Source organism: Gekko japonicus, unplaced genomic scaffold (genome assembly GCF_001447785.1).
Source record: "Gekko japonicus isolate JY-2015 unplaced genomic scaffold, Gekko_japonicus_V1.1 scaffold779, whole genome shotgun sequence".
Classification (NCBI taxonomy): Eukaryota; Metazoa; Chordata; class Lepidosauria; order Squamata; family Gekkonidae; genus Gekko; species Gekko japonicus.
Window position 1 is genome coordinate 461,822 of NW_015174296.1, and position 10,896 is coordinate 472,717.

Here is a 10,896-nt window from a genome sequence, read left to right on the forward strand (position 1 = left end):
TTGCAGTATTTCATTGCTATTATGCCTAAAGACTTTAGAGGTATTGGGAATTTAGAAGTGGTAGCTCCCATAAACACTAATTTAAAGTATGTGTTTTATGTTTTGCTTTTTGCTACTTTTTCATTCACTGCTCGCTAATTTTATTATTTCCAGGGACTGCTTGCATTGGAAGGAGAGCTCACTCCCATCCTTGTGCAGATGGTTAAAAGTGCTAATATGAATGGTCTACTTGACAGTGATAGTGACTCTCTTAGCAGCTGCCAGCATCGTGTAAAGGCACGACTTCATGAAATACTCCAGAGAGATAGAGACTTTACTTCTGAAGACTATGAAAAGGTTAGAAGATTGTCTGCAAGAACAGTATATAGTGGTCCAAATGCAAAAATGATTTTTTGAATTTATTTTTGAAAGATGATGATATACATATGTTACTTCTTAATATACAACAGTAGTTATATGTGTTGAAGTATATCTATGAACAAATGGGAGCAATAGATTTACAATAAGGGACGATTATTTTTATAATCCATGTTTCTAAATGATCTGGAGAGGATAATATATGGTTTATTATTTAAAGGTGTTTGCAAACTGAACTTTGATATGGGTTTCTAATTATGGTTTAAAGGCAAAATATAGTTTGTAGAAACCATTGTTTACCCAGATTGGAAGCTGTGGTTGCATGTCAGGAAATGCGTGAGGAAACTTGAGCTCAGAAGGAAAAAGAATTGTACAATCCTTAGAGCTGGCTGTTCTATGTAAACCAAGGCATTGTGTCAAAAATATGTTTTTGTTAGACTTAAATTGTTCTTATTACATATGGTTGAGAAAAATACCAAATTAATTATTCTAAATAGAATTAGGTACTCTCTTGAACTGTATTCAAAGTGTTCAAGAGTCACGAATGCTTCATTGGTCGTTAAATTAGCAATGTATGTTGTGATTCAAATGGTATGTTAATACTCTGCTTGTGTTCAGTGAGCAGTTTTTAATGACAACACAAGATCAGATAGCTATGATGTTTAACAAAGTTCTTTTATGTTTTGGTCTGGTAATTCAGCTTGCACCATCTGGCAACATTTCTCTGATAAAATCAATGCAAGATATTAAAAATCCTGTTAAGACGTGTGACAAGGTGTATTCCTTAATTCAGAGTTTGACTTCTCAGATAAGGCAACGGATGGAAGATCCTAAGTCTGCAGGTAGACTGTTTAAATACACTATAATGTTTATACTCATCACCAGTACTGACATTATCACTCATTAATCATGTAACATGGTCATTTATGATTTTAGACAGATTAAAGGATTTTGAGTAGGTAATATATAAGCCAGTAGAACTGAACGACTATAAATAATATTTCTGAATTAACTGTTTAGCTTTAGAACACAGTGTTTCCTTATGGGAAAACTGGTTGAAATTAATATCAAATTCAGCAAGCAGGATGCAGAAAGACATTTTCGATATGTTCAAAAGTCCCCCCCCCCTTTGAATTAGAGATCCTGATACCCTATTAAAAACTGTAAAAAGGTCCCTGGTCTTCAAGCAGGTTTTAAATGTGACATGGAGAACTCCTTTTCAAGAAACTAAAATCCAAGTTCCTCTTGTGATTCAGCTTTTCCAGTCTATTGTATTTCGCCATCTGTGTGGCATGACTTGCTTATTCCTGAGAGTTCCTTAGAGTCAAGCTACGTATACAGTTTTTTTAATGAGACATGTCTGGGTTCCTTGTACCTGATTTATTTTCCCTGCAGTCACACAGTAGCTACAGGGAATTGCCTTTTAAAGGCCTGAAGAGGCTCAATTCAGCTCAGGACTGGGGCATGGTGGGAGGAGGAGGGGTCCTGCTTTCTCCCCTTTGCCGTTTTGCTGAGCTGAAACATCTCCAGGGAAGAGTTATTTGCCCCATTTTGGAGTTGCACATGCACATATAGCTCCAAAATGGGGCAAATAACTTCCTCCTTTCAGCTTGGAAAAATGGTGGTGGTGGGGGGGGAAGGCAGGAGCAGGAGCCTCTCCATCCACCAGTCTGCAGTCTTGAGCTGAATTGGTCTCCTGCAGTCCTTTAAAAAACAGTTCCCGAAAATTGCTGTATGGGTGCAGTGAAACTGAGTCAGGGACAGGGAACTAAGACCCGACTCATTAAAAAAATGTGAAGTTCAGCCCTTAGTGTGGCAGAGTGAAAGGCTGTTATCAAAGAATTCAGCAAGGAGATCATGTGTGTAGAGATCAGACTACTGTGTATATACAGAGCTCTTCTCCTCGCCTGTTCCTTGGTCAAACCTGTAAAACCATTGATGTTGCCATCATCACAGTTGTTCACTACGCTGTAAAGTACTCCTGTTTATTCTGTAATTAATGTCACAAAGAACCCCAATATTATCTGGGGAGTAACCTGATAACATGAATAGAGTATGACAAGTGGGTACCCACAAGAAACTTGCAGAGACGGTGAATCCCTTCCCCATCTTTGCTTGCTTCCCTCTTCCTCTTTATCAATCTTCCCCTCTTTCTGCCCTTTCCCTTATTTGTCTACCTACCATCATCTCTTTTGTTCCCATCCCTTCTCTGTCAATCTACCCTCCTTCTGTGATAACCTATGCTCCATTTTCCCCCTTTCTCTCATTCCTTTTATCTGTCGACCTGCCCCCATTTCACGCCTTTCTCCCATTCCCCTTATTTGTCAATCTACCCCTCATCCCTTTTGCTCCCCCACATTTTCTCTACCAGTCTACTTAACCCTTGCTGCTCTCCCCACCTACCACCCAACCTTGGTTCTTCACTCATCCTCACCTTTGCAGCTCTCCCCACCACCACCCTTAGCACTCCACTCACCCCCAGCCTTGCTGCTCTCCCACCTACCCCCATATCTACCTCCACCTGTGGCATTCACTTGCCCCCAACCCTTGCTGTCTTCCCACCTACCTCTCACCCTTGGCACTCGAATACTCACAGAGGAGAATCCCATCTCCCCCCCCCATATCCAGGCCCTAGCACTAATCTTGGGGCCTCCCCATGGCAGTGTCTGGGAGCCACTCCAAACCGCAAATAGCTCCCAGCATGCATTGTGGTGGCCGGGCCCCAAGCAGCTCCCTTCATCTGCCGCCATGGCAGCCAGGCCCCAAGTAGATCCCGGTGTCCCCTGCTGCCGAGACTGGGTCCTGAGTGGCTCCCAGTGTGCACCGTGGTGGCAGCTGAGCCCTACGCAGCTCCCTGCTTCTGCCCTGGTGGTGGCCAGTCCTCAAGCAGTTCCCGGTGTCCACTGAATGGATCTGCCAAGGCTTCCTTATTCTTCGAGCAGGCACGTCAAGGGTCTCCCCACCCCCGGTTCTTGGCGGCTCACTCAGAGCTGCTCCAGGTGGGCTCGCTGAGGTTTCTTTTTTTTTCAGGGGCAATTTCCCCCCCCCCCCCATGGTTTTGTGTTTTTTTAACTTTTCAGATTTTTCAGCAAACCTAGAGGGTTGCCCAAGTTTGCAGAAAGGCCTGTATAAGGAGAGTGTGCCTCCTATCTGCAGATTTAGATATCCGCACATTGGGGGCACAGTTGGGAATTAGGCATATAGATATAGGTAGGCAGAATATTAACAAAAAAACAAACTTACAATGCGAAAGTAGACTTTGATTTATTATAAAAAGAAATCAAAATAGACAGAAAAATTTTAAAAGGCATTCAAGTAATAAAATTAAGCATTTTCACACTGAATGGGACCAAATCTTAAACACAAACCAGAACACAGATGTGCTTTTAGTTACAGCCTTATTGTTCAAGCCATTTCATGATGGAACCTGCTCCCTTTTCCCCCAGAACAAAGATGCCTATAGGAAACTGGAAGTCAAGATGTCTGATTTTGAATCTTCATGTAAATAAAGGTTAAGGATGTTCTTAACTTTGGAGGACCCCTAACAACTTTGGAGGACCCCTAACATGTGGGCAAGGTGGAAGGAAGTATTTTAATATAACTGAGAATACTCAAAGAGGTTAACATGACATTTAACTGAGGAAGGACTTTGAGCCTATGTTGGGAGTGACAAATAAAGGAACTTTCATGTTCACAGATTCCTTAGCAAACAGGCTGTTGGAAGTTAGAAAGAGGAAGCTTGGCCTATAGAGAAAATGGGGGTTATCTGAATAAACCTTTGAAATTCAGTTAGCCTAAGAATAATTTGAATTTTGCTTCCTGAACTACAGCATGTTTGAGTGATTAATTTTGCCGCAGAAGTAATTATACTCCTAATCAATAGACTAGTAAGACTGAGAAGCAGCAACATGGAAAACAAGCATGTGAAATGGTAGAGTAAGCATAGAAGCTCTCAGAATGTATATTTCTTTTAAATCCACTTTATTTCATTTCAGGTTAGTTGGTTAAGTTTGTTCATTAATTAATCTGTAATAAGGGTATTGTTTGCCTGTTTAGATATTCAGCTTTACCACAGTGAAACCCTGGAGCTAATGCTGCGTAGATGGGCCAAGCTTGAAAAGGACTTCAAAACAAAGAATGGAAGATATGATATTAGTAAAATCCCAGATATCTATGACTGTATAAAATATGATGTCCAGCATAATGTCTCTTTGAAACTAGAGAATACAATGGAACTGTACAGGCTGTCAAAAGATTTGGCTGATATTGTGATACCACAGGTATGTACTTTGCCAGCTATGTTATGCCTCTATCTTGCACCAGTAACGTCTTATGTGTATTACTATGCTTACTAAACACTGTGGTAAATATTAGTAGGCTAACTGCTTCAAATCCAATTTATTTATTTGTCATGCTGGATCCACTAATCTCTCTGCAGAAGATGCTGGCAGATAAAGATTTTTGGTGCATTCCCTTCTTTCCAACAGTTTCTTACAGCCTCCAGAAAGTTGATTCTTAGGATTGTAGGATTCACATGGACTTGTAGCCTGGCAGGTCAGGAGAGTGAATAAGGAGGGTGAAGGGTGAAATACTGCCTGTTCTTCCTCTTCCTTCAGTGGAGATGCTATTGTACAAGTTTGGAGGGAAGCAATTGTACCCCCTTCCCTTTGCTCACTGCATTCCTCACATCTACAGGAATCAACTTTCCAGGAGACATAAGGGATTATTAGAGACAGGCTTATGCAGCAAAAATCCATGTTCCTTCTACTGAAGGATAATGCAGTCCAATTCAATTATTTATTTACAACAAATGTCAAAACAATTCAATAATAATAAAGCCAGCAATGAGAAACCAGGAGTGGTATTTTTAAAACCAGCATATGAATAGTGCATAACATAATTAAAAGAGCAATGAAACAAAAGTAGCATATTAATAGTATCAAAACAAAGTTTGAGTCCAGTAGCACCTTTAAGACCAACAAAGTTTTATTCAAGGTATAAGCTTTTGTGTACACGCACACTTCTTCAGATGCAATGCATGCACATGAAAGCTTATATCTTGAATTAAAAAAAAATCTTAGCTGTAAAGGTACCACTGGACTCAAACTTTGTTCTGCTGCTTCAGACCAACACAGCTAGCCACCTGAATCTATATTAATAGTATACTACAGTAAAAGCTTTGCTTTTCAGTATTCATAGGGAATGGGGGAATCCAGTTACCCTGAGGAATCTACAATGACCAAACCCCAGCTCCACAGGGAATACCATTGCAACAGCCCCCATCCCTGGCAGGACCCCCCCACCCCGCAATGGAACCATCCTACACACAATAACAGAAAGAGGCCTGTCTCTTATGGACACCCTTCTGGTTTCAGACAGAGGTGTCATGCAGACCAGGGTCCTCAAAGATTATATGAGTTGGTGGCCAGATTGATATGGAAGAAAGTGGCCCTTTCAATATTTTTGAAGCATAGTATCTCATGTTGCTGTTTGTTGATAAATTAAATAGGGGAGCATAAGTGCAGTCATTGGAATCATAAAATGCACTTTATTTTACTTGTTATTTTCAGGTTACATAACTTACTCAAGTTTTCAAAATAGTAGGAAACAATAAGAATGGTTGTTAACCTTTTATTTACATGATACCTAGTTATAATAATTAGCATGCCTGATCCAGCAGTACAGTCTGAGATACAAAAAAGGCTTTCCTGTTGCTATTTATAAAGTGGATACTTTAGAGTTTCTTTGTTGGTGCTACAGAGTTCTGTCTGCCATTCCAGGCAGCCTTTGCTTTGTGTGCAGTTTCATGGCCTTGAAAAATTAAGAATGTCTGGATCTGACCACTACCAGAATCCAATATAATTTTCAGCTATAATAATAATTAATAATTATCGTATGGCATTGTGTATAGAATAGACAGGAGATCTGAAGATTATCTAGCAGCTGCAAGTTCTAGCTGTTAGCATTATTCTAGTGGTGATCTAGATTTGTTTATTTTAAGGGGCTGAGAGAGCTCTGAAAGAACTGTGACTGGCCCAAGGTCACCCAGCTGGCTTCAAGTGAAGAAGTGGGGAATCAAACCCGGTTCTCCAGATTAGAGTCCACTGCTCTTAACCGCTACACCAAATTGGTTATCTATTTTCAACTATGATGAGCTGGAAAATGCCACTTGAAACGTGTGATTTAAGTGTTAATGCTTGAGTTTTGATGTCATACCCAAGCATAGGCACATGGCAGTAGAGGTGCTTGTATGTTGATAGCAGTGCTGTTCTTCTCTCCTCTGTCATTAAATCCAGTCATTGATACTTGACTAATTCAAAATTGAGTGCTCATTTCATTGTTCCCCCCCCCCATTAAGTGATTTTGTTAAACAGCATTATGTCTCAAACAAATCACTATTAATGTGTTTTAGGTTAAAAATTAGGTATGCTTCCCTGCTGATCTGAGAAAAGGCAATATCTTCAATGTCTGTTTAGATTTATGAGCTTTTACTACTGCGGTCTTGTGAAAAGCTTCCTGTAAATCCACACCCTTACAGCAATTAGTGAGCCATGAACTTCTGAATGCTTTGACTTGTTACATGTGTGAAATATATGTTGTATACATAAGGTTGTATCGTAACCATACCGCACAGCTAAGGACAGTATGTTCCAGTGGCACAGGGCTTATTCTACTGATGCAAGGGGCTCCTCTACCAGTAGGATGTTGTTTGTGCTGACAGAATATGTCACTCTTAGCTGAGCAGAGTAACAGGACAGAATCTATTCAAAACAGTAATGTTTGAATCCTGAATTAAGAGTTGGCTTCAATTTTCATTGCAGTTGTGTTTTTCAAAAAAATATGTTTCCCCCCCATCAAGGAATATGGTATTAGTGAAGCTGAGAAACTAGAGGTTGCAAAAGGTTACTGCACTCCTTTACTGAGGAAAATCCGGTCTGATCTTCAAAGAACTCAAGATGATGATACCGTAAACAAGCTTCACCCTTTGTAAGTTTTTTTTAAAAAAAATTGGACAAGTTGCCATTGGTGATGACTGATATTATATACTTACATGAGGTGACAGGTGAGTTTTCTTGAGCTCAGTTTGGAATGGGCCTACTTAAAAACAGTTAATTTAGGCTTGATTCAGAGTGGGCAAGTCCATGTTTAAGCTCTGGTTCATTCCAGTGGCCACGTCTCATTGTATCCCTAATGATGTCATTAAGAGCATGAAGAGTAGTCAAGGTTTTCTCTTCCCCATCCACCCCAGAGTCTCCTTCTCGGAAAACATAATGAAGCCTGGCTGCTTTTCTACCCCTATTGCATGCCACCTTTCCTTTAAGACTGCTGTGGTAGCTTTAATTAGGTTTGGAATGCTTATTGAATGTTGAATGCTTCAGAAATAACACTCCAAGTACCAGAATTGCTAGGAACTATACTTTTCCAGGGCTTTCGAGTTTCTTAGTACCAAGGAAGTCATGACACTGAAGGACCTAATGAAATTCAGCAGAATGTAACCCTAAGAAAGATGAGCTCATTTTAAATTGTGATACAAAGGCTTGTTCTGTTATGTCCATAGAGCGTTAGGTATGTTTTCATTTCTCTTAAACTTCTTTGTCTGGTTTTGCTCACAGGTACTCCAGTGGAGTAATGTCTCCTGAGCGTCATGTTCGAACAAGATTGTACTTCACTAGTGAGAGTCATGTCCATTCCTTATTGTCAACTTTACGTTACGGTTCCTTGTGTGATGTAAGTGCTATGCTCCTCCTCCTCCTCCTCTTCTTCTTTTTAAAGAATTCTGTGACAAACTCAAATTATCACTTTCGGGGGGGTATAAATCCACTGGAACAATATATGAAATTAACTCTGGGGATGTTTTGAAGAGCCATGGTAATTGTACAAATATTTAAATAATGAGAACTTTAAAGAAATAACTTTTTCTCATTGGAATTTGTTTAAGGACACTAGCAGTCATTTTACCTTTCAGTGACCTTGATTTGTTCTAAATAACCTGAAGAAAGCTACTGTGAACTACTCGAGATTAGGAGAGCCCTGTTGGATCAGACCAAATATCTAGCATTCATTTTCCAGCACAAATAGAATGCTTTCTAGCCAGCCAGATGCTTTTCAGAAGTTGAGCATCAGATCATAAAGGCAGTTGCTGTTCCCACTGTTGTCCCTCAACCTTGTATTCAGTGAAATACAGCCTTTATACTTGGCAGTTATTTAGCTATCTTGGCCAACAGCTGCTCATAGACTTATCCTCCAAGAATCCAATCTCCTTTCAAAGCTATCTAAGCATCCTATGACAGGGAAGTCCATGAATTAATTATGCATTTTGTAAAGAAGTACTTCTTTGTCTGTCCTAAAACTACTGCCAGTCACTTTCATTGGATGGTCTTAGTTGGTTGACTGCATTCAAATATCACTTTAACTTGATGTTAAGCTGATATGCGCACAAACCCAATTTGTTGCTATGCTCCATGTACATTTGTTGCTCCTCTGTCATCCTTCTCTTGAGGAGAATCCTGACTAGAAACTAATTTCAGGTAACCATGATGTATGAATGTAGATAAGTGGGTTAACCAAAGTTATCCTTGCCTTCCAACTTGGGTTCTACACCAGAAATTAGTGTGTGTGGGGGGATTAACTGCTGTCTATCTGTGCACAGCATTCATTTTATATGTCACTAGCCTGATACCCGTGCTTCGCTACGGTATTTAAGTTCCGTAAATCCAGTTATAATACTGATGATGTGAAGTTTGAAACGTTACTTTGTTGTAGGAATCCTAATGGAGAAGATTGTAGTGTAAGAAATGAAGTGAGACATATGTACTTTTTTCTTCCTCTACTTAAGGACCTCTCTGTAGACCACATTAGTGGTTCTGCCCTCAGGTGCTAGGATCACCAGGCTGCTTGGTGAGCTCACTCTGGAGCAGGCCACATAGAACTGTCCATTTAAGAAGCAGTCGTCTGTTAAGTCAACTCCTGCCACCTTCCATGAAAGTGATGGTGTAGTGGTTAAGTGTGCGGACTCTAATCTGGGAGAACCGGGTTTGATTCCCCACTCCTCCACTTGCACCTGGCTGGATGGCCTTGGGCAAGCCGTAGCTCTGATAAGGAGCTGTTCTTGAAAAAGAGCAGTTTCTGTCAAGAGCTCTCTCAGCCCCACCCACCTCACAGGGTGTCTGTTGTGGGGAGGGGAAGGGAAAGGAGTTTGTAAGCCACTCTGAGGCACCTTTCGGTAGTGAAGGGCGGGGTATAAATCCAATCTCTTCTTCTCTTCTATTTGTGTTCCTGGATTGTTTTGCTGATATGGAGACTGTGCTGTTCTGAGCACCTCAGGGTGATCTTGCAGGTACTGGGCCTGTGCAGCTTAGTGCACCATAGGAGTACTAGTGCAAATGTCTTTGCAGCATTCCTAAGTTGCCTCCTCCTTGTAACGTTGGTGTATCTGGCTTGACATTTGCCAGGAGCTTTCTTGGGGGCAGTCAGAGGTGTGAGGGGGAGTTGGTGTGAGGGAGTGGTGATGTGGTGGACATTTCTTCAGGTTCATGAGGGAGGCACGCATCAAAATAGCTCCTAGAAATGTCCTTTACTATCTCCCCATGAACATTCATTAACTCAATTGCTATGCTGGCTTTTTTGAAAAATGTCTATTCAGGAGTCTTGAATCGCTGATTTCTACATCTGTTCTCAACTGTCTGCAATCTCTTCTAACTGTGTTTTTACCTCAGAACATTGAGATCCACAGCTGAGCAATCAGAGGGAGATGGGCGCAAGTAGGCAGGTTTTACCTCAGAACTCTGAACTACACAGTTGACCAATCGGGGGGCGGGGGGCGGGGCAAGGAGGAAGCAGCCTGCCAGGCACATGGAAAACAATTGGGGAAACACGTTTTGCCCCTTTTTTACCCCCTTAGGGGTCATGTTTCTCAGAAATCTCTCCATGGGGGGGTTTGACGTCATGGTAGGAATGCACTCCCCTTTTTTTGGGTTTCTTGGTGCAGGGGTTCGGCCTGGGCATTGAATTCGGGGGGGGCATACCTCCCCCCCTTTCTTTTTTTTTACAAAAATGCTTCTCATGTATGCTACATTTAAGAAGTGGAACACAACTACATACTCACAACTACATACAATCAGAAATTAGGCAAATTCATATGAACCAATTTTCTAGAACCCACATTGTAAGAAGTTAAATAACCAAATAAAGGAAACCACTTTTCTACAAATTTGGGGTCTACTTCCATAGTGGGTGGGAGTATGGCTAGAGCCATTGGTGAGGCTGGGCCAGCAGCATTGTTAAGGTGATCCTGCTGGGACGGCATCCCTGATGATTAAAGTACCCTGGCCCTGCTCCTACACCTGACAAACACCCGCCTGTGTGGTGTAATGGGGGGATTGTGTTTAAAGGCATTGGGGAGGCTGGGCCAGCAGCAGTGCTAAGGCAATCCTGCTGAGCAAACCTCCCCGACGGCTGTAAGCCTCCCACCTCCTCTCCTACATCTGACAGGCAGCTGCCTGTCCAGTGTAGGAGGGGGCGGGGGGGGGGGAAGTAGAA

At 41.4% G+C, this 10,896-nt stretch overlaps 1 protein-coding gene across 1 annotated transcript in view; it reads left to right on the top strand.

Moving 5' to 3' along the window:
• PPIP5K2 (diphosphoinositol pentakisphosphate kinase 2) overlaps positions 1-10,896 on the top strand; it is a 108,942-nt gene that overhangs the window by 49,925 nt on the left and 48,121 nt on the right. Inside the window, exons 16-20 of the mRNA XM_015424083.1 lie at positions 154-336; positions 1,058-1,199; positions 4,414-4,637; positions 7,217-7,344; positions 7,971-8,085. Of these exons, the coding sequence (XP_015279569.1) occupies positions 154-336; positions 1,058-1,199; positions 4,414-4,637; positions 7,217-7,344; positions 7,971-8,085 (792 nt within the window). The remainder of the gene's footprint in view (positions 1-153; positions 337-1,057; positions 1,200-4,413; positions 4,638-7,216; positions 7,345-7,970; positions 8,086-10,896) is intronic.